Below are 19,944 nucleotides of genomic sequence, written 5' to 3'. Positions count from 1 at the left end.
TGCTGATCTTTCTAATTTAGATTGTTTTTGCTCACTTGTGCACTGCTGTAACCACCCACTGAAAATGTGTTGTGTATTCATCTCAGGCATTTTACATCATCAGAGGATGAATTGGTAATTATTTATTTGGGTAATGGGCGAGAAGAAAAAAAAGAAAGGGAATTCACACTTAGCCTGCCATAAATATAATTAAGAAATCAAAAGATAATTATTTAAATAGTATATCTGGAGGATCATTTTCAATATGATGTTCAAATGGCAAAATAAACATTTATCGTTAGGGTTAGGGTGGTGGACTTTGGTCCTGGGGAACTGAGGAACTGAGTTTGATTCCCACTTCAGGCACAGGCAGCTCCTTGTGACTCTGGGCAAGTCACTTAACCCTCTATTGCCCCATGTAAGCCGCATTGAGCCTGCCATGAGTGGGAAAGCGTGGGGTACAAATGTAACAAAAAAAAAAGTCCATAACGAAAGAAAGAACTAAACATTTTCTGATATTCAAAAATATAGAAACAAAAACGTTTACAAAGAGGACACACTGCAAATGTCATAGACATTTGGAGATAAAGGTCTCCGCCAATAAAAAATACACAGCGCAAAATGTGCAGTGATGATACTGGTCCCCGCATCGCAAAAGCATCCATGGGAATGGCAGTACATTCCTATATACCTCTGCACATGGAGGAACATTCATCAGTGTACATAATGTGGAACATTGGAAGGTTAAGTGCTTTGAAAATATGCCTCCCACGTCATGTCTCTGCATAGGGAACTAAATTTCTCTGTGTAAGAAACAGAGTTCCCGGTCCTCCTGTGGGACTGAAACCTCCCCCCACCCCAAATCCAAGCCCACGAACCATCATGCTGTTCGTCTAGTAGGCAAACATTAGGGAAAGCAAATGTCTTTGGGCCTGTCACTGTCTGTGATACACTTTATAGAATCAAGCTAAGTGCATAAAACTTTCAGTGCTGATCTTTAGGCGCTACTTATAGAGTATACCCCAGGGACGTAGCCAGACTTCGGCGGGAGGGGGGTCCAGAGGCCGAGGTGAGGGAGGCATATTTTAGCCCCCCCCCCCCCCCCCCCCCGGCGCCACCGACCCCCCCCCCCCTCCACCATTGCCGAATCCCCCCGCCACCAACTTTGCCCCCCCCTGCTATTGCCGAACCCCCCCGCCACCAACTTTGACCATCAAAGTTTGACCCCCTCCCGCCGCCAACCCGCCGTCGCCTACCTTTACTGGCGGGAGACCCCAACCCCCGCCAGCCGAGCCGAGGTCCTCTTCTTCCCAATCCCACGCAAGGCTTCATTCTAGTCTGACGTCCTGCACGTACAACGTGCAGGACATCAGACTCACAGAAACTGAACAAGTAGGCGACGGTGGGTTGGCGGCGGGAGAGGGGGGGTCGAGAGGGTCGTCAGCAGGGGGGTCCAGGGGCAAATCTACGGGGTCCCAGGCCCCCGTGGCCCCATACTGGCTACGCCACTGGTATAGCCCATAGTGTGCAAAGTTGCTCACGCAGCTTATAGAATAGTGTCAGTGGCACATACAAATTTATATAATAATTAATTACTAATTATTGGTAACAATTGGTGTTGATTGGTGCTAATTTGTAGTTATGTGAATAATTATTATTATTACATGACATTTATATATCCCAAACATACCATAAACGTTAAGTGTGGCTTACACAATAAAAGAGCTAGGCAAGTCTCAGGAACATTACAAAAAGATAAAGCATGCAACCAGTTGCAATTTCACTCCTAAAATTAACCCAAGTACTTTCTAAATAAAAATGTCTTCAATAATTTCTGAAACACAACATAATTATCTTGGAGGGGCATAATCGAACGAAAACGTCTATCTCCATGGGCGTTTATCTCCGAGAACGGGTCCGTGAAGGGGCGGACCGAACCGTATTTTCGCAAAAAATATAGACGTCCATGTTTTTATTCGACAATTTGTGAGCTGGGCGTTTTTGTTTTTCAGCGATAATGGAAAATGAAAGCGCCCAGCTCAAAAACGAATAAATCCAAGGCATTTGTTCGTGGGAGGGGCCAGGATTCGTAGTGCACTGGTCCCCCTCACATGCCAGGACACCAACCGGGCACCCTAGGGGGCACTTCTACAAAAACAAAAAAAAAGGTAAAAGAGCTCCCAGGTGCATAGCACCCTTCCCTTGTGTGTTGAGCCCCCCAAATCCCCCTCAAACCCACTGCCCACAAGTCTACACCATTACTATAGCCCTAAGGGGTGAAGGGGGGCACCTACATGTGGGTGCAGTGGGTTTGGGGGGGTTGGACGACTAAGCATTAAGCAGCACAATTGTAACAGGTAGGGGGGGGGGATGGGCCTGGGTCCACCTGCCTGAAGTCCACTGCACCCCCTAACAACTGCTCCAGGGACCTGCATACTGCTGCCAGGGAGGTGGGTATGACATTTGAGGGTGAAAATAAAAAGTTGTGAAACATCATTTTTTGTGGTGGGAGGGGGTTAGTGACCACTGGGGGAGTCAGGGGAGGTCATCCCCGATTCCCTCTGGGGGTAATCTGGTCATTTAGGGCACTTTTTGGGGCCTTATTCGTGAAAAAACAGGGTCCAGGAAAAGTGCCCTAAATTCTAGCTACAAACGCATACTTTTTTTCCATTATTGGCGAAAGGCGCCCATCTCTGTTCGGGTGATAACCATGCCCTAGTCCCGCCTTCACCATGCCTCCGACACGCCCCCGTCAACTTTGTACGCTTCCGCGATGGAGTGCAGTTGAAAACGTCCAAGTTCGGCTTTCGATTATACCGCATTATTTGTTTTTGTGAGATAAACGTCCATCTCCCGATTTAGGTCGGAACGTGGGCGTTTTTCTCGTTCGATTATAAGCAGGTTGGTCTCTGATCTCCATAGGCAACTCATTCCAATTGCCATTTGATATGCAAATATATTTGGGAAGAATTTCTTGTACACTATGGGCCCGTTTTCCAAGCTGAAGCAAAAGGGGGCCTGCGCTGGCATTGGCGCGTGTTTTTGACATGCGCCTAGGTTCCTTTTTATCACAGCAGCTAAAAGATAGGTCTTTTTTTCTTAGAAAATGGCCATGCAGTAAGTAAAGCACTTTCCGTGTGGCCATTTCGGGGGTGGGGTGGGGTGGGGAGTGGAGCCCTTACCACCACCTATTGAGGTAAGGGCTCCCACGCTAACCCGGTGGTAACCGGGTAGTGATTAACACCGGGTACACACCGGTGCTATAATGTGAAGCCCCGCCCAGTGCATCCCAGGATACACTGGGCAGCACCATTTTGCAAGCGGCGTCAAAGGAAGAGGAGGGAGGCCACCTCCCTTCTCCAACTCAAGTAGGGGGGGGGGGGATATACAGCAGCCCACTAGACCACCAGGGACTTCTTGCTAATGCTGGGTAGGGTAGGTGGGGCTGGAGACCCACTGGATCTCCAGCCCACTCTGAACCTGTGTCAGGGGGACCTGATGACCGTCAGACCTCCAGCCCCCTGTCACTGGGGGGGGGGGGGGGGGTTGTCGGTTGCCCACTGGGCCATCAGGGACTTCTTAGAAATGCTGGGGGGTAGGGGGGGACTAGAGATTCACCAGATCTCTAGCCCCCTGAACCTATGTTGGGGGGGTCGGGGGGGGGGTACCGGAGGTCTGCTGGACCTGCAGCCTCCTGTTGCTGAAGGGGGTGGGGTCGTCAGTTGCCCACTGGGCGACCAGGGACTTCTTAGAAATGCTGGGGGGATTAGGGGGGGTTGGAGACCCACCAGATCTCCAGCCTTCCCAGAACCTGTGTCGGGGGGACCGGAGGTCCACCGGACCTCCAGCCCCTGTGGATAGTTGGGGTCTGGTGGTCCCATGGACCTCCAGCCCCTGTATTTGACAGGTCTGGGCTTTTGACAACCCAGACCTGTCAAACAAGTATGGGAGGATTGTGTCTGAGCGCAGGCTTAGGTACAATCCTCTCGCAATTCTACCCCATGATCAGAGAGAATTGCATGCTTAAATTTGCATGTCATTATCTCTGATCATGGGTCCAATAACGCCCTGCGCTGTTCCAGCGCTATTTTTAGAGCGCTGTTTGGAACAGTGTGGGGAATTTTTCATCTGCTGGCAAGAGCCACTACTGTGGCTTGATAAAATAAGCCCTTTGTTGTTACCCTTGTTCATTTTCAGCCTAAAATTGGCTGTCTACTCTTCTGTCATATTTAATTCCAATTTAGCACTAGCAAGAACATTTAACAATTGGCCTGCAAAAGGGATGAAAACTGTTATTATCATCGGCATAAATTAAAATTAGAAAAACAAATCTCGAAAGCTTCCTACCTAATGGTGCCATGATTATATTGAAAAGAATTGGGGATATAGGAGATCCCTGAGGGCCTCCACAATCCGGCTCCAAAATTGTTCTTAGTTGGGATTCTGCCAATTACGTAAATAAAATTCATAGCACAACTACTACTACTACTACTACTAGTTGACATTTCTAAAGCGCTACTAGGGTTACTCAGCGCTGTACAATTTAACATAGAAGGACAGTCCCTGCTCAAGGAGCTTACAATCTAAAGGACAAATGTACAGTCAGTCAAATTGGGGCAGTCTAGATTTCCTGAAAGGTATAAAGGTTAGGTGCCAAAAGCAACATTGACTAAACTAAAAGGGGGCACGGACCTGAGAGGGGTCAAACTTTAAGCATGAATATTTACACCAGCCATTGAGCTGGTGTAGGTGCTCGTGCATAAAGTAAGCCACATAAAAATGGACTTTCACTAGCATTCTGTAATGGTAACTGTGCACACTGTTGCCAATATAGCATTTGTGCTTAATATAAAGCAGTGGTCTAGTGGTTAGAGCAGAAGAAAAAAAAGAGGAAGGAGATGAAAACCTCATAGAACAGTGAGCATCAAAGAAACAAGTGAGGCAAATACCAGGAGGATATCAAAATATGCAAGGACCTTTTTCGTAGCAGTCGTACAAAGGGACCCGCAGTGTTTCGCCACATGGGCCTGCCTCAGGGGTCATCAAGCCTAATTATAAGATAAAATAATGTAAATACAAGAAATACTTACAAAATGGCATTGATTTTAAAAATCAATATATAGATGATAAAACTTAATACACCCACAGAACCATAAAATATGATTAAAAAAAAGGATAAAAACATAACAGCGGGTGTGCTTCTGCCATAATGAGTATATATACTCAAACCAGTAATATATTAAAAGGGATGACTTAACATGTTGTATTCATCTTATTATATTATGATTTAAAAACATAATGTATAATACATATAAAAATGGTGAAATACTGTTGAGCTAGCTAGTGCCCATAGCACAATAGTTCAAAATACCTGTAAAATTGACGTTAACAAAATTTGTATTCAAAAGATGTCAAAGTCCTTAGCTGTGTATGTATTATACATTATGCTTTTAAATCATGATATAATAAGATGAATACAACATGTTAAGCCATTTTATAAGTACTTCTTGTATTTACATTATTTTAACTTGCCATTAGCCTTGATGACCCCTGAGGGAGGCCCATATACCAAATCACGGCTGTGTCGGGTCCCTTTGTACCACTGCTACAGTAAAGATCCTTGGGTATTTTAATACCCTCCTGGTATTTACCTCATTAGTGGTTACAGCACCAGTCTTAGCATCCAGAGGTGCTGGGTTCAAATCCTACTGCTGATCCTTGTGATCTTGGACAAGTTGTTTAACCTTCCATTCTCTCTGGTACAAACTTTAGAATGGGGGCCCTCCAGGAACAGGGAAAAGCCCAGTGTACCTGAATATAACTCACCTTGAGCTACTACTGAAAAAGGTGTGAGCAGCATCCAAAATAAATAAAATCATCCCGGAGCCCAACTTTAGGTGATCTGTAGAGAATTACCCGCACAAGTACCTGTTTTATGTTTGTAATATAGTCCAAAATTCCCCTTCCTATCTTGCCAGCCTGTTATTACCTTCCACTTGCATGCTGATAGAGACATGGGGTAGCATGATTTCTCCACAATGAAAAGGAGCACAAAGGGGCGTTTCCCTTTGGGATATCTCTTTGGAGATCTGGTGCTGTAGCAATGGCCTGCTCTTTGCTCCTTCAGTCCCATCGCTAATGTTCTCAAAAAAATGGAGCTAGTGTTCAATTGTTTAAGGCACCAAGAACAGTAAGTAGAAACAGCATCTGGTTAAATTTCAAAATCTGCAATAAAGTCCAGAAAGGATGCAGTTCATTGATGAGCCCCACAGCTGAAGTGAAAATGCAGTTGCCTGTGCACGGCCACTCTTAGTGCCATGATATCTTTGCCGGCAAGATAGAGCTCCAAAGCTGAAGGCTATAGGAACAGTGAGTGTTTTTACAGTTGGGCAAACTGGAAAACCCAGACAACAGAAAGTGTAATTCACTGGCTAAAGTGCAAGTCATTGTTTCAATGCTGTATCATTTTCTGCTTTCAAACATACAGTGCGATCCAGGCACCATTTCATTGGCCTTTCTTTGAATGGTTTCCACTTTATGAACATCCTTTGTAAATATGGTCTACAGAAGTGAATATAGTAGTCAACACATTGCCTTATTAGTTATCATATGAATTATTACTTCTCTCTTACGGATAGTGATACCTTTTTTTAAGAACCCAATGTTTTATTAGCTTTCCCATTTGCTTTGTCATACTGATTAGCTACCATCATATTATAAAAGATGATGACTCCAAGATTCTTTCCTGTTTGGTAATATTTATTTATTGCATTTGAATCCCACATTATCGCACCTCTTTGCAGGCTCAATGTGGCTTACAATAAAGCGTTCTTGGTGGTGATAGATTAGAACGTAATCACTTATTGTTACATAGAGATGTTGAATAACGTATTAGAGTTTAAAGCAAGCAGATATTATAAGAATAGATCTGAGTAAAGATGTGGGCGATGTATACATTTGTAATTGTTATTCTGTATGGTATGCCTTTTTAAAAAGCAGCCACCTAATCTTTGACCATTCTTCTAATTTTTAATTTACCTTTTTAAAAAATCTATCCTCCTGATATCTCTACTATGTTCCATTGGTTCTAATCACACACACACACACACACACACACACTTCTAAACCTTTCACAATGTCCATATGAAAAAGACCCTATTGACCACCACTCTGAATCTTGTTAGTCAACCAGCTTCATGGAGTTTATATGTTCATTTTCCCCTACTACAAGTCCACTTGCTTGCACACAAATCAGTGTAGTACAGTGTCAAAGCTTCTTCTGAAGTTCACATAGACTGCCTCTAAAGTTGTTCTTCATTCTAGCTGAGTTGCTTCATCAATGAATTCAATTAAATGTCTTTGGTGAGATTTTTTTCCTTGTAAAATCATGCTGACTAGGAATCTGTAATCCAGTAGCTTTAAGGTATTATACTGTAAAGCTTATAAATACTTAAAGATATAAGGATTTAGGACTACTAAAATCCCTTCATGAGGAAAGGAAGAAAAAAAAGACTGAAATTAAAAAATATATATATTCCCTTGGGCAGTAGTGTGATTGACATTTTAAAAATAGAGTACATCCTTTGACCTTTGATTTACAATATCTAATTTTCACAAATTATTTTTAGCAGTGTGAATGCACTTTTGTTAAACATTTCATTCACTATTATGCTAGTAAAAGAATATTATTTTAGAAAAGAAATGTTGATGTATTTTTCTAACTTAACCTAAACTTATATTTGCTTTCCTTGAGCAATACTACCATCACTGATCACCACTACAATGATTGGACAGAGTGTTTTGATCTTTCTTATTGTGGCTCAAAATTCTCTAGAAAATATGCTAAGATCCTTATTTTAGAAGCATCCCTATGTCTAAATAGCAGCATTTACTTGTGTTAGAATGTCGTATACATATAAATGCTATTTTAGAAAGTGGTAAATCTACATGTGGTGATGCTCAGCACGTTGACCATGCATGGAAGTGTGGTAAGCTCAGGGACAATCCAAGCTAATTAAAAAAAAAATTGGCATCAGCATTTATGCCTGCTCCCAGGCATGCATAAGTGCCTCCCTGAAGAGGCAATTGTAACTTCTAGAATCTGACCCCTTGATCACCCCTGGACACCCCCCCCCCCCCAACACACACACACACACATACACACACACATGACATCAAATCCCACTTATAGCTTCTCAGAGGAAAGAAGACACCTTATACATAAAGCCAAAGTACTCTTCTCAAGGTTGACAATTAATTACCTCTCAAAATATTTAGCTGTTATATGGCAGCACAGCGTGATTAGCATAAAGGGGGAAAAGCCTCAGAACCCAACCTGCATTTCCTTTTCATGTGTAATAGCAGGATTTATAGGGTGGTTCTGATCATGGGCATAAAACACCCCCCTTTATTCTTTAAATCACTAAGGGGGTCTTTACTAAGGTGCGCTAGTGTTTTTAGCTCATGCTAAAAATCAGCTGGCGCTAAACCACCTTAGTGGCCAAAGTTTCGTTGTAGCTGTATCAAGGTCTTATGTTTCAGCTGTAACTTGATATGAGTACATTGAAATTTTGGCCACAGTTGGTGTGGTTTGCAGCACAAGTTAAGGAGCCCTTTTACAATGCCTCAGTAGAGGTAGAGCAGCATTGGCATGCACCAATCCAGTATTACTGCAGGAGCCAGTGGTAGTGCTGCCCGCACTGCACGCCATTTCTTGCATGACTGGAAATATTTTTATTTTTACCACCGGGTTAGTGTGGGAGACCTTACCGCCTCCTAAACAGGAGACAGAAAGCGCTTCCCCAGGAAATGGCCTTGCAGCAAGTTTGTACTTACTGAACAGCCAATTTTTCTTTAAAAAAAAAAAACCTGGTGCGATAAAAGGGGCCTCAGTGCATGGCAAATCCATACATCGATGCCACTGCAGGGCTTCTTTTACCACAGCTTAGTAAAAGGACACAATTTTTTTTTTGCACTTTTTTTATTCTGTTTAGTCACTATCCAGCTCATTTTCGAAAGTGATCGCCAGCCACCTTCCGACACAAATTGGGAGATGGTCAGCGATCTCCTGAACCTGGCCAAATCGGTATAATCAAAAGCCGATTTTGGCCGGCGCCAACTGCTTTCCGTCGCAGAGCCAGTGAAACATCAAGGGGGCGAGTTGGTAGGGTAGTGAAGGCAGAACGGGGGCGGGATGGGGGTGTGCTCACGAGATGGCTGGCTTCGCCCGATAATGGAAAAAAAAAAGCCAGGCTTGACGAGCATTTCGCCGGCTTTACTTGGTCCTTTTTTTTTCACGACCAAGCTTCAAAAAGGAGCCCCAACTGACCAGATGACCCTTACTCCCCCAGTGGTCACCAACCCCCTCCCACCCAAAAAAAAAAAAAATTAAAACACATTTTTTCCAGCCTCTATGCCAGCCTGAAATGTCATACCCAGCTCCCTGACAGCAGTATGCAAGTCCCTGGAGCAGGTTTTAGTGGGTGCAGTACACTTAAGACAGGTGGACCCAGGCCCATCCCCCCTACCTGTTAGACTTGTGGTGGTAAATGGGAGCCCTCCAAAACCCACTGTACCCACATGTTGGTGCCCACTTCACCCCTTAGGGCTATGGTAATGGTGTAGAGTTGTGGGGAGTGGGATTTGGGGAGTGGGATTTGGGGGGCTAAACAACCAAGGGAAGGGAGCTATGCACCTGGGAGCTTTTTTTTTTATTTTTAGAAGTGCCCCCTAGAGTGCCCGCTTGGTGTCCTGGCATGTGAGGGTTGCCAGTGCACTACAAATCCTGGCTCCTCCCATGACCAAATGCCTTGGATTTGGCCGGGTTTGAGATCGCCGGCATTATTTTCCATTATGGCCAAAAACCGATGCCAGCCATCGCAAACCCGGCGATCTCTGACATGTGGCCGGGGCCAACCGTATTAGCGAAGAAAAAGATAGCCGGCCATCTTTTTCGAAAATACGGTTGGCTCCACCCACTTACGGCGCCGGCCCCGGAGATGGCCACCCATAGAGATGGCCGGCGCCGTTCGATTATGCCCCTCTATATGAAGGGTAATCAGCAAACGCAAAGGTTAATGTTGCAGCTAGATTTAGTGATTTAAAGAATAAAGGGGGATTTTATGCCCGTGATAGGGAGCACCCTATAAATCCTGCTATTACACACAAAAAGGACATGCAGGTTGGGTTCTGAGGCTTTTCCCCCTTTATGCTAATCACACTATGCTGCTTTATAACAGCTAAATATTTTAATTGTCATCCTTGAGTAGAGTGATTTGGATATATCAAATCCCCCTTAAACATCCCCACTGCATTATCCAGTACCCCTTCAATCCAATTCTATCCTGATAAAACAAACTTCCTTAACCCCCCCCCCCCAACCTGATGCCACTCAGCACAAGAAGACACCCACTTTCTACCCCTTCATCCTAACTCCACATTTACTGTGGGTCTTGGCGTGAAGGTTGAATAGACAAGGGTGAGAGGGGTAGGATTGGGCCTGATTAGCTCTTCTAATCCTCAGGGGTGGGAAGGGAGGGTAATCAGAAGGGGCTTCTCCCAAGGTGATTCAGAGGGAGGGAGGGGGATCAAAAGGGGGACTTCTTCCAAGAGGTTCAGAGGGAGGGAGGGAGGGAGGGAGGAAGGGGGATCAGAAGGGGGAAGCTTCCATGCTTCGGGGGGGGGGGGGGGAGGAGGATGGCAACATATTGGCCAGGACCCGGAAGTTAACTGTGCACCGGCCTATATTCAGACTGGTTAACTCTCAAACATAAAGATAGGACAGTCTGTTTTCTGTCCTAATTGTATGCAGTTGCTCAGTTGTTTAGCAGACTGAAAATCGTTTAGCAGACTGAAAATCACCACTAACCAGCTAAGCTTCTGCTCCACCCTAACTCCACCTCTGGACTACCCATAAGGTAGCAGGTTCTGGCATGGGTGGTTAGAGGGGATGTTTAGTAGCACTGTCTGGTTAAATGCCACTGATAGTCCCGCACAAGCGATTTAAACAACTAAGAGCCTCTCTTGGTTGTTTAAATTGCTTTGAATATCTACCCAGTCATCTTTATGCTTGATCTTAATGGGATCATTTGTAGTGGGTATAGATCTTTGGAAAAATTACCATTTTTGGACAATGCTAGCCTAATATACAAGAGGGAAGTTCTCTCCAATTCTCACATAACTCTGTGATCTAACTTGTCTCACACATATATATTGAGGAAGCTACTGCTTAAATATACTCCCAAATATTTCAAATCTACCTATTGCCCCATCCTGCTCGCATCTCCTATTACCAAGGCTTTTGATGTCAAATAATGCATCTTGAATCCAGAAAAACTACCAAAATTGTAAGTAGTTTCCACTACCAATTATGCAATGCCTTATAAATAAAAGCATTTTGTTCTCAGTTTATGTGGTGATATTCCAGGGACCCCACATTGATGCCTTCCTATTCCTTCATCTGCCTAACCTTCATGACCAGTGTACAATCCTGCCTCACTGCTCCCTCCAATTTGTACTGTCTGTAAGCCTTCCATTGATCATTATCTAGTTCAATAATCTGCCTGTTTGCCTATAAATCGCTTTTCTGTACAGTTGTGAAAGCCAGTATAGTAAGTTAAATGATGATAATGAGCAATATTAAAATATAATACATTCACCATTTATATAACTGATTTTTTTTTCTAGGTTTCACTTATTTCTACAAAGGAAAAGAATACTGGAAATTCCACAATCAGAAGCTCATGGTAGAACCTGGTTATCCCAGATCTATCCTAAAGGATTTCATGGGATGTGATGGATCAATTGGTAGAGATAAAGACCAACACAGCCCTCAGGACGATGTAGACATTGTCATCAAACTGGACAACACAGCCAGTACTGTAAAAGCCATAGCTATTGTCATACCTTGCATCTTGGCCTTGTGTCTCCTTGTCTTGGTTTGCACTGTGTTTCAATTCAAGAGGAAAGGAACGCCTCGCCACATACTGTACTGCAAACGCTCTATGCAAGAGTGGGTGTGATGTAGGGGCTCTTTTTTTGCAAGCGGTTTGTGGTAACTTGAGATTCAGCATGAGAGCTGTTATGCTGTTTCCTAGCTAGGAGCAGGCATCTGTCAGCCTGAATCAGGGCCGTTCTTTAAACCCAGGGGGTTGCCTGTCCTGCGCATGAGTGGGGATTCACTCAACTAGATACACAGTATCTGCCGTTTCTTCGGTCCTTTGTCTTTCTTTGTTATTTCGATTCTCGGCCTTTCTTCTGCACGCTCAATGCCCAGTTAACTTTCAGTATTTTATGAAGAAGATGAAGCAAATATTCAAGAAATCTCCCATGATAATACTGCTGTTTTCTCTAAAATAACAAAGTGCATTTCTCTTAGATTTTTTTTTCTGTTAAAATTAAAATATAAAACAAAAACATTGAACAATCCATTATAAAACATTCAGGAAAGTGTGACGACCCAAAACAGCTTTGTCTCCAAAGAGGATTGCTTTCTGTCTGCTGAGGATGAACTCCTATGCATTATTTTGTAAAGTGGGAGACTGGATAAAACACACAGGACCTTAGACTGTTTGGACAGCCATTATCCAAGAAAAAGGGGCCAAAATATCTGCAATATAGTAATAGCCTTAATGATATATCCAGTTTGTGTTTTATACAACTGCTCTGAGCTATGTCCTCAATGTTTTAACATATTTATAGTTATTAATACATTGAAAATTGAACTTTTTTTCTTGTTTTCCTTGTTTTCCCTGATCGTTGTTTTTCAAGCTACTAGGCTTCCCACCCCCAGCCTTTTGAAGGTCTGTCAGAAACACTTATCTGAAAACTTAGCAAGAAACAGTATGCTTCTGAAATGGATTGCAATGAGCCTCAATAAAGTGATGGTCATGTTGCAAACAAAATTGACAATAGTATTACTATATATTGGTATAACCCTTTGAGAACTATAGTATCGAATTTCAATCTGAAAGGCATTCAACTTACTTGTCATTAAATTACAGGTTTGTGCAGATGTAGTTAAAGAGAAGTAAAAAATCTATTTCAAAACTGGGATTCATCCAACAGCTGAAGTAAAGATTGTTTTCTTTAAATTATTAGCGCAACGAGGAAGTAGGAAGACTGATACTTGTTAGTTACCCATCATAAAAATGGAAACACAATAAAGATATTTTCACAACTCTCATTGCTGGAAGGGTGATATTTATAACGTATAAATTATAAGATAGCTCCTCCCCCCTTGGAATTGTTTATATGCTCGACTTTGTACTCTGTTGCATGATCATTCAGTTTGCCTTGGTCCGTGGATACAATATGTATAGGCAGGGTTTCAGTTTCAAAGGTAAGTGATATCTTTCATTGCATCTACTGCATGTGTACCATAGTTCTCAAAGGGTTAGTCAGACCTCTGGCATTTAGCAGTATATTCAACAAGGCCAAGGGATCACCAACACATTTCCTTACTATGTGTAGTGTGTGCTAACAACAGTATTGTCATTCTCATGTGACCTGCAGGCAGGTTTTTATCAATATACTTTTCCTTGAGAAAAGTCAGCATCTGACAGACCTCTTTATTGATTTTCGGAGCTGCATCTTGCAGCAAAAGGCTTTATGGTCACTAGGCTGTGAACTTATTAAATATGGTCAAAATGAGTATATTGAATGAGTCAAAATGCCTAGCTTTATTGAAAAGTGAGTATCTGGAAGCATGGGGGATAACTATGGAAACAATGAACAGCTTGCCTTGAACTTAATTATTGATCTGTAGACTGTCATTGCTGAGTCAAATATTGTCTACTTTTGAAAAATGTAAAAATCCTCAAAGAATTCCATTCTGATCTTGCCCTTTGACCTTTAACTTGCAATTTAGTGTTAAGAATATTACCTCTCTGTTTACTAAGCCATGCAGCAATGCCGACACAGCTCATTGAAAGTGGATGGGCTCTGTCGGCATTAGCGCACAGCTGCCGCTAGCGCAGCTTAGTAAATGGGAGTGGGGTGTGGGGGGTTAGTGTTGCTGGTTTTCTGGGATTGCTTTTCTTTTAATTAATTACTGAAGATTAAAAAAAAAAAAGAAAACATTGAGCTGTTTCCTAGGAACTAAATAACAGCATCAAAAAATGTCATATTTATTATGTACTTACAATTATACATTTTTCATACTGTGCGTATGTCCAGTCTAAAAGGGAGCTAGAAATGAAACTGTGTTAATTTTCAACACAATTTTGAATATATGACTAATTATTTCTGCATCTACTATTACCAATTTCAAAACTACACATATATATATATATACAAATTTTTAAATATGTCTTGCCAGTACTGATTTTTTACATACATAGGGTATACTGTGATGGATTCCTTCATTTTTTGGTAATAGTTTACCTAGTCATTTTCTAGAATGTGTAAGCATCTGTCTCCATTTTTGGTAATGGATAGTTTATCCATCTTGCATTTATATTTACTTTTGAGTGCAGAATGAAAACTAGTACTCTGCCTTCTTTCTCTAGAGTTATGCTGGTCACATGTGATGCTGGAGTGAACTACAAAACATTAATTCCCGTTGTGATAAAAACCAACAAAAAGAATATATAGGAGCACAGCATTGGTTACATCCTTTACAGTGACAATTAAAGGGCCAGGTATAAGTTTCTGCTCAAGTAGGGAAAATGAAAGCTCGCAAGCCACCATATCAGTTTGTTCGCACAATTTTAGTAAAATGAACCCACGTGTTTTGCTAAGGATTCAAGGTTCTGCAACTTCAGGAAAATAAAAAGTACACCTTAAAAATCGTGGTATGACAAAATAAATAAAATACAACTCGGGGGGCCTTTAGCATGAAAATGTTACCTTTAAGATCCTGAAGATACTTTATATTTCACAGTACTTTTTCACTTGCTTGATTCTGTGTGTTTAAATATTTTCCTGCTAGAAGCTGCAAAAAAGTATGCTCATGCACAAAGAGTAAAAATGCTCTTAGTCTTCACTGACTCAACTTTCTAGATAGATGGGTGTTATTGTGCCAGTGAACTCCATTTAAACTCTGCATTTGAAATTCTGGGCTGATCCTTTTTCTGGTTAGTAGCCAGAGCAGTCTACCATTTGTCTCATCCACCCTATTCTACTGAATGGGAACAATTTGATGTCATTGACTGTTCTGGCCCTAGGGCACATAATGGGAGCATCGATCTTCATGTTGGTAAACTTCTTTTCTAACTAGCACATAGCCATGAGACTATTTATTTTTCTGGCTGAATGCTAGGCATAGCAATAACAGTTGATTTAACTGTTAGACAACACTGAAAGCAATTTGGGAATGTTCAAGAAAAGATATTTCAAATATTAGGTATGCTGAAGTGTAGAAGGTTATATATCATGCACCAACATCTGTGCATAACATTACCTGGTGCACAGTGATTATTACCATTCAGGTCATTTGGTGCATTCAGAGTTTGCATGCCCTCTTGATAATTTATCCTTAATATGCATTAGAATTCTCCATGCATTTTTGTGAAGCTGACATTTAATGATTCTGTGTTACTGTCCAATTAAGATGCACAGCTGGTGGACAACAGTGAAATTGCATCTTTGCATGATTTTACATTTCCATGCAAGCAAAGCATAAAATGTTTGCTATTACTTTAAAAACGGATCAGCAACTTATTCATTGGGAAGTGTACTATTAGTTTTCCACATGGAACAGGTTTGGCTTTTAAAACAGTAAAACAACAATCAGCAAAGTGGAGTTGGAATGGATAAAATATCTGACTCAACTTTCCAAGATACTATAGCACATGAGTGGAAAACACACGTAGGGAATGAGTCTGTTCCAGCACAGAAGTTGAGTGGGCTCCAAAAATGGATTTTTAGGCAACATGGTTTACCACGTCAGCATTTACTGAAAATGTCTTTCATGGCAGCTTTGATATTTTTGTACAATGCTTTTCCAGAGTAGAAAAGATTTCCAAGCATGATGCCCTTCGCTGAATGAAAGGGCAACTTGAAAAGTATTTGTATTTTTGGAATAGTAATTATTTAAGACGGTAAGTACAATGGCTAGTGCTTAGTATGTAGAATGTTCTAGATACATGAGTGCATAATGCATTGATTTTTAATCAGTTTTGAATTATTTTTTCTCTCATTTGAGTCACACAGGATTCTATACGCTACCCTTTTTGTAAGCATATGGTATTGTTTCTGGTAGCTTCTACTGACAAACACAAACTTATTTGTGTGCAAATACAAGGCTGACTTAATGGTGCTAAGTATAATATGATTGTCAGATCTAATCAGGCAAAATTTTGTGGTGCTTAGACTGATTGTTTTCCATTGATTTATTGATCCATGCGTTGAACAGTGTTTTACTTTAAGCAAGTCGGGTTTAATTAGTAATTAAGGCCTCATACTGCATTGTCAAATGAATGGGTTTAATCAATTTAACAGCCCAGAAATACTCATAAATTTGCATCATTAAAGGTCAAGGGGTCATGAAACATGATATTAATCCCATTCAGTGTAGTCCATTTAACACCACTGAACATTACCAACAAAGAACTTATGTTTACAACAATATAACCCTTTGACTGCTGTGAACAATTTTATATGTGGTAGATGTCACAAGACTGAATCACCACTATGGTTCCTGCCATAGCAATCAAAGAGTTAAGGACTGTGCAGTGATTTGTTTTATATTTATTAATTTATATTTATTTTTTTTCATATGAGGTGGGGGATTTGGGTGGGGCAGTTCTTCTCTGCAGTAAAAAGTGTCTTAAAAAAAGGGAAGGGATAAAATGGCTTTTTGATACTATTGCATCTTATGTACTTACCCTTGTTTCCTTGTGTTGTAATCAAAACTGTCAATAAAACAAGAGAACAAAAATAAGATTCCTGGAAACACACTGTGGATTTACTATTTGTAGTTAATGTTTGGAACTATTGTTAAGAATTCAACAATCTCCAGTACTGTATGTATTAATAAACTTGGTGACAGAAAGCACTATGACCCCAGTTTACTAAGCTGTGATAATGTGTTTACATATGGGAAACACAGCAAACCATAAGGTAAAACACATTACTACAAGCTAAATAGAAATAGTACATAGAATGTATGATTATTGCAAACTTTTGCACATTTTTTCCAGGCTCCTACATCAGAGGTAATGAATTGTATCACTTGCAAATGCCTGCAAAAACAGCTTGCTGTCATGCCATATATTAGGGCACTGTGTGCATGCTGTACTTTCCGAAGTATATCTATATTTTTCCAAGGCCAAGCAGGATAGAAATTCCTTTAAAGGTAGGTGACATCATCTGATGGAGCCCAGCCTATGAAAAACAACTCTAGCTTAGAATTTTCCAGATGAATGTGCACTACTTTCTGCCTGCCAGTTTCTGGCAGGACCATTTCAGTCTCATTGTTTCCACAGAGCTTTTGAGGCATATTCTGATGAGTTCACCCATCCAACCTTTTCTAAGATTTTTCTAAATGTGCTGTTACTGTCACATGGATTTCATCAGTTTGATTCTACTTAGATCCCCTAGGTATGCTTTCAACCTCTTTCCAAGTTTTATTTCTTTATTTTTTTTTTGTCTGTTGCCTGTCATGCCATTTTTTTTTAGACCTGTGGCACCTTAGGTAGTTGTCATTATTGAGTCATTTTGGTGATAAATCCCAGGAAAAAAAAAAACAGCAATTTTAAAAAGTACACCCAGTTTGGCAAGAGTATATTTGGAGCACATACTTATAATTGAATAAATGTATTTTTGGCATTTCTAAGACCAGTTAACTAGCATTAACATCATAAACATTGGTTTCTATAGGTCCAGAAGTTCCATCAGACACTCTCAGTGCATCAACATCTGGAATGCTTCAAACACTCTTGACACAAAGTTTCAATGCAGACAGAATCTCATCTGAAAAAAAGAGGATGAATTTGTCCTCTTCTTCATAAATACTGAAGGCCAACAATGTGCAGTTTCAGGTGGAGGCCAGTATGAAATCAGAACTCTTCAAAGTACAGCAGTGAGGTGCCAAGATCTCTAGTGTTCTCGTGGAGGGGCATAATCGAATGGGGCACCCACGTTTTCCTGAGATCGTCCTCGCAGGACATCCCCGCGAAGGGGCGGGGAAACCCGTATTATCGAAATAAGATGGGCGTCCATCTTTCGTTTTGATAATACGGTCGAGGACACCCAAATCGATGGGAACCGAGGACGCCCATCTCAGAAACGACCAAGCCATTTGGTTGTGGGAGGAGCCAGCATTTGTAGTGCACTGGTCCCCCTGACATGCCAGGACACCAACTGGGCACCCTAAGGGGCACTGCAGTGGACTTCAGAAAAAGCTCCCTGGTGCATAGCTCCCTTACTTTGTGTGCTGAGCCCCCTAAACCCCACTCCCTACAACTGTACACCACTACCATAGCCCTTAGGGCTAGATGTGGGTACAGTGGGTTTGTGGTGGGTTTTGGAGGGCTCACATTTACCACCACAAGTGTAACAGGTGGGGGGTATGGGCCTGGGTCCGCCTGCTTGAAGTGCACTGCAGTACCCACTAAAACTGCTCCTGGGACTTGCATACTGCTGTCATGCAGCTGGGTATGATATTTGAGGCTGGCATAGAGGCTGGAAAAATATTTTAATTTTTTTTTTAGGATGGGAGGGGGTTAGTAACCACTGGGTGAGTAAGGGGAGGTCATCCCTGATTCCTTCCGGTGGTCATCTGGTCATTTAGGGCACATTTTTATGGCTTGGTTGTAAAAACAAAAAGGACCAAGTAAAGTCGTCCGAGTGTTTTCCATTATCGACTGAGGATGCCCATGTGTTAAGCACGCCCCATTCCCGCCTTCGTTATGCTTCCGACACACCCCCGTGAACTATGGTCGTCCCCATGACGGAAAGCAGTTGAGAAGTTTGCTAACTTTATTTTTTGTCTATTAGATTGTAAGCTCTTTGAGCAGGGACTGTCTTTCTTAAATGTTTGTGCAGCGCTGCGTACGCCTTGTAGTGCTATAGAAATGCTAAATAGTAGTAGTAGTAGGACGCCCAAAATCGGCTTTTGATTATGCCGATTTGGGCAACCCTGTGAGAAGGACGCCCCTCTTACAATTTGTGTCGAAAGATGGGCGCCCTTCTCTTTCAGAAATAAGCCTGATAGTGTCCCTTCTAGTAGGACTGCTTATTATCCTTGACAGCATAACATCTAACCATCTGGGTGGTACTAGAATTGCTGACTGCAATAAAAGTCAATTGACACAGTTGCAATGGGAAACGTGGTTCTAGATAAAGCAAAGTGCCTAATGCATAAATGTGACTGGGGCTTCATGTCTTAGAACTATAGAATTACACATAAAGTCTTGTTGAGAAGTGTTGTCCTAATGAAGGACCAACTTATCAGTGGCTGTCTGCAAGTTGCCATCAGAAGCAAGAGGAGAAGGGGTAAAGAAACTTCATCACTCAAGCTGTCCAACGTGTGTGGATGGCCCTTTTCACAACAGTCTATAATGTTCAGATGTAGTCACATCCAGTGAAGCTTTCTCCACTATCAGTAAGAACAGTGAGGATTTCAATGCAATGAAAATGTTCCTTTCTATTAGGAAACAATAATGAAAGAGGTTAACCACTTGGTCATCCCATCCATACATTTTATAATAGTCATGCTGAGCAAGGCCGCATCACAGAAACCTCTAGAAATTCTTTCCAGAACACTGTATCCTCTATTGGTCCTCAATTCCTCTCTACCTACTCAGCTTCTAAAGAAAGAAGATAAATTGTAGCACTTCTCTGTATTACCATTACCTTTCATTACTGATGCTCTTAAGCGTTTCCATCTTAAATTGAAAGAAAGCTGCCATTTATCCACACTTTGGAGCTCCCTCCATGTCCCTCAAGTCTCTATCTAAGAAACAAGACAAATGTTGTCTTATCTTTTTTTTTTTTTTTTTTTTTGGGGGGGGGGGGGGGGTA

At 41.7% G+C, this 19,944-nt stretch overlaps 1 protein-coding gene across 1 annotated transcript in view; it reads left to right on the top strand.

Moving 5' to 3' along the window:
- The window catches only part of MMP16 (matrix metallopeptidase 16), a 645,160-nt gene extending 631,266 nt beyond the window's left edge, over positions 1–13,894 (top strand). Inside the window, exon 10 of the mRNA XM_030216285.1 lies at positions 11,665–13,894. Coding sequence (XP_030072145.1) covers positions 11,665–11,999 — 335 coding nt within the window. The 3' untranslated portion in view covers positions 12,000–13,894. The remainder of the gene's footprint in view (positions 1–11,664) is intronic.
- The last annotated feature ends 6,050 nt before the right edge of the window (positions 13,895–19,944 follow it).

The sequence above is a fragment of the Microcaecilia unicolor genome, chromosome 1 (genome assembly GCF_901765095.1).
Source record: "Microcaecilia unicolor chromosome 1, aMicUni1.1, whole genome shotgun sequence".
Classification (NCBI taxonomy): domain Eukaryota; kingdom Metazoa; phylum Chordata; class Amphibia; order Gymnophiona; family Siphonopidae; genus Microcaecilia; species Microcaecilia unicolor.
This window is presented reverse-complemented; position numbering and strand designations above follow the sequence as displayed.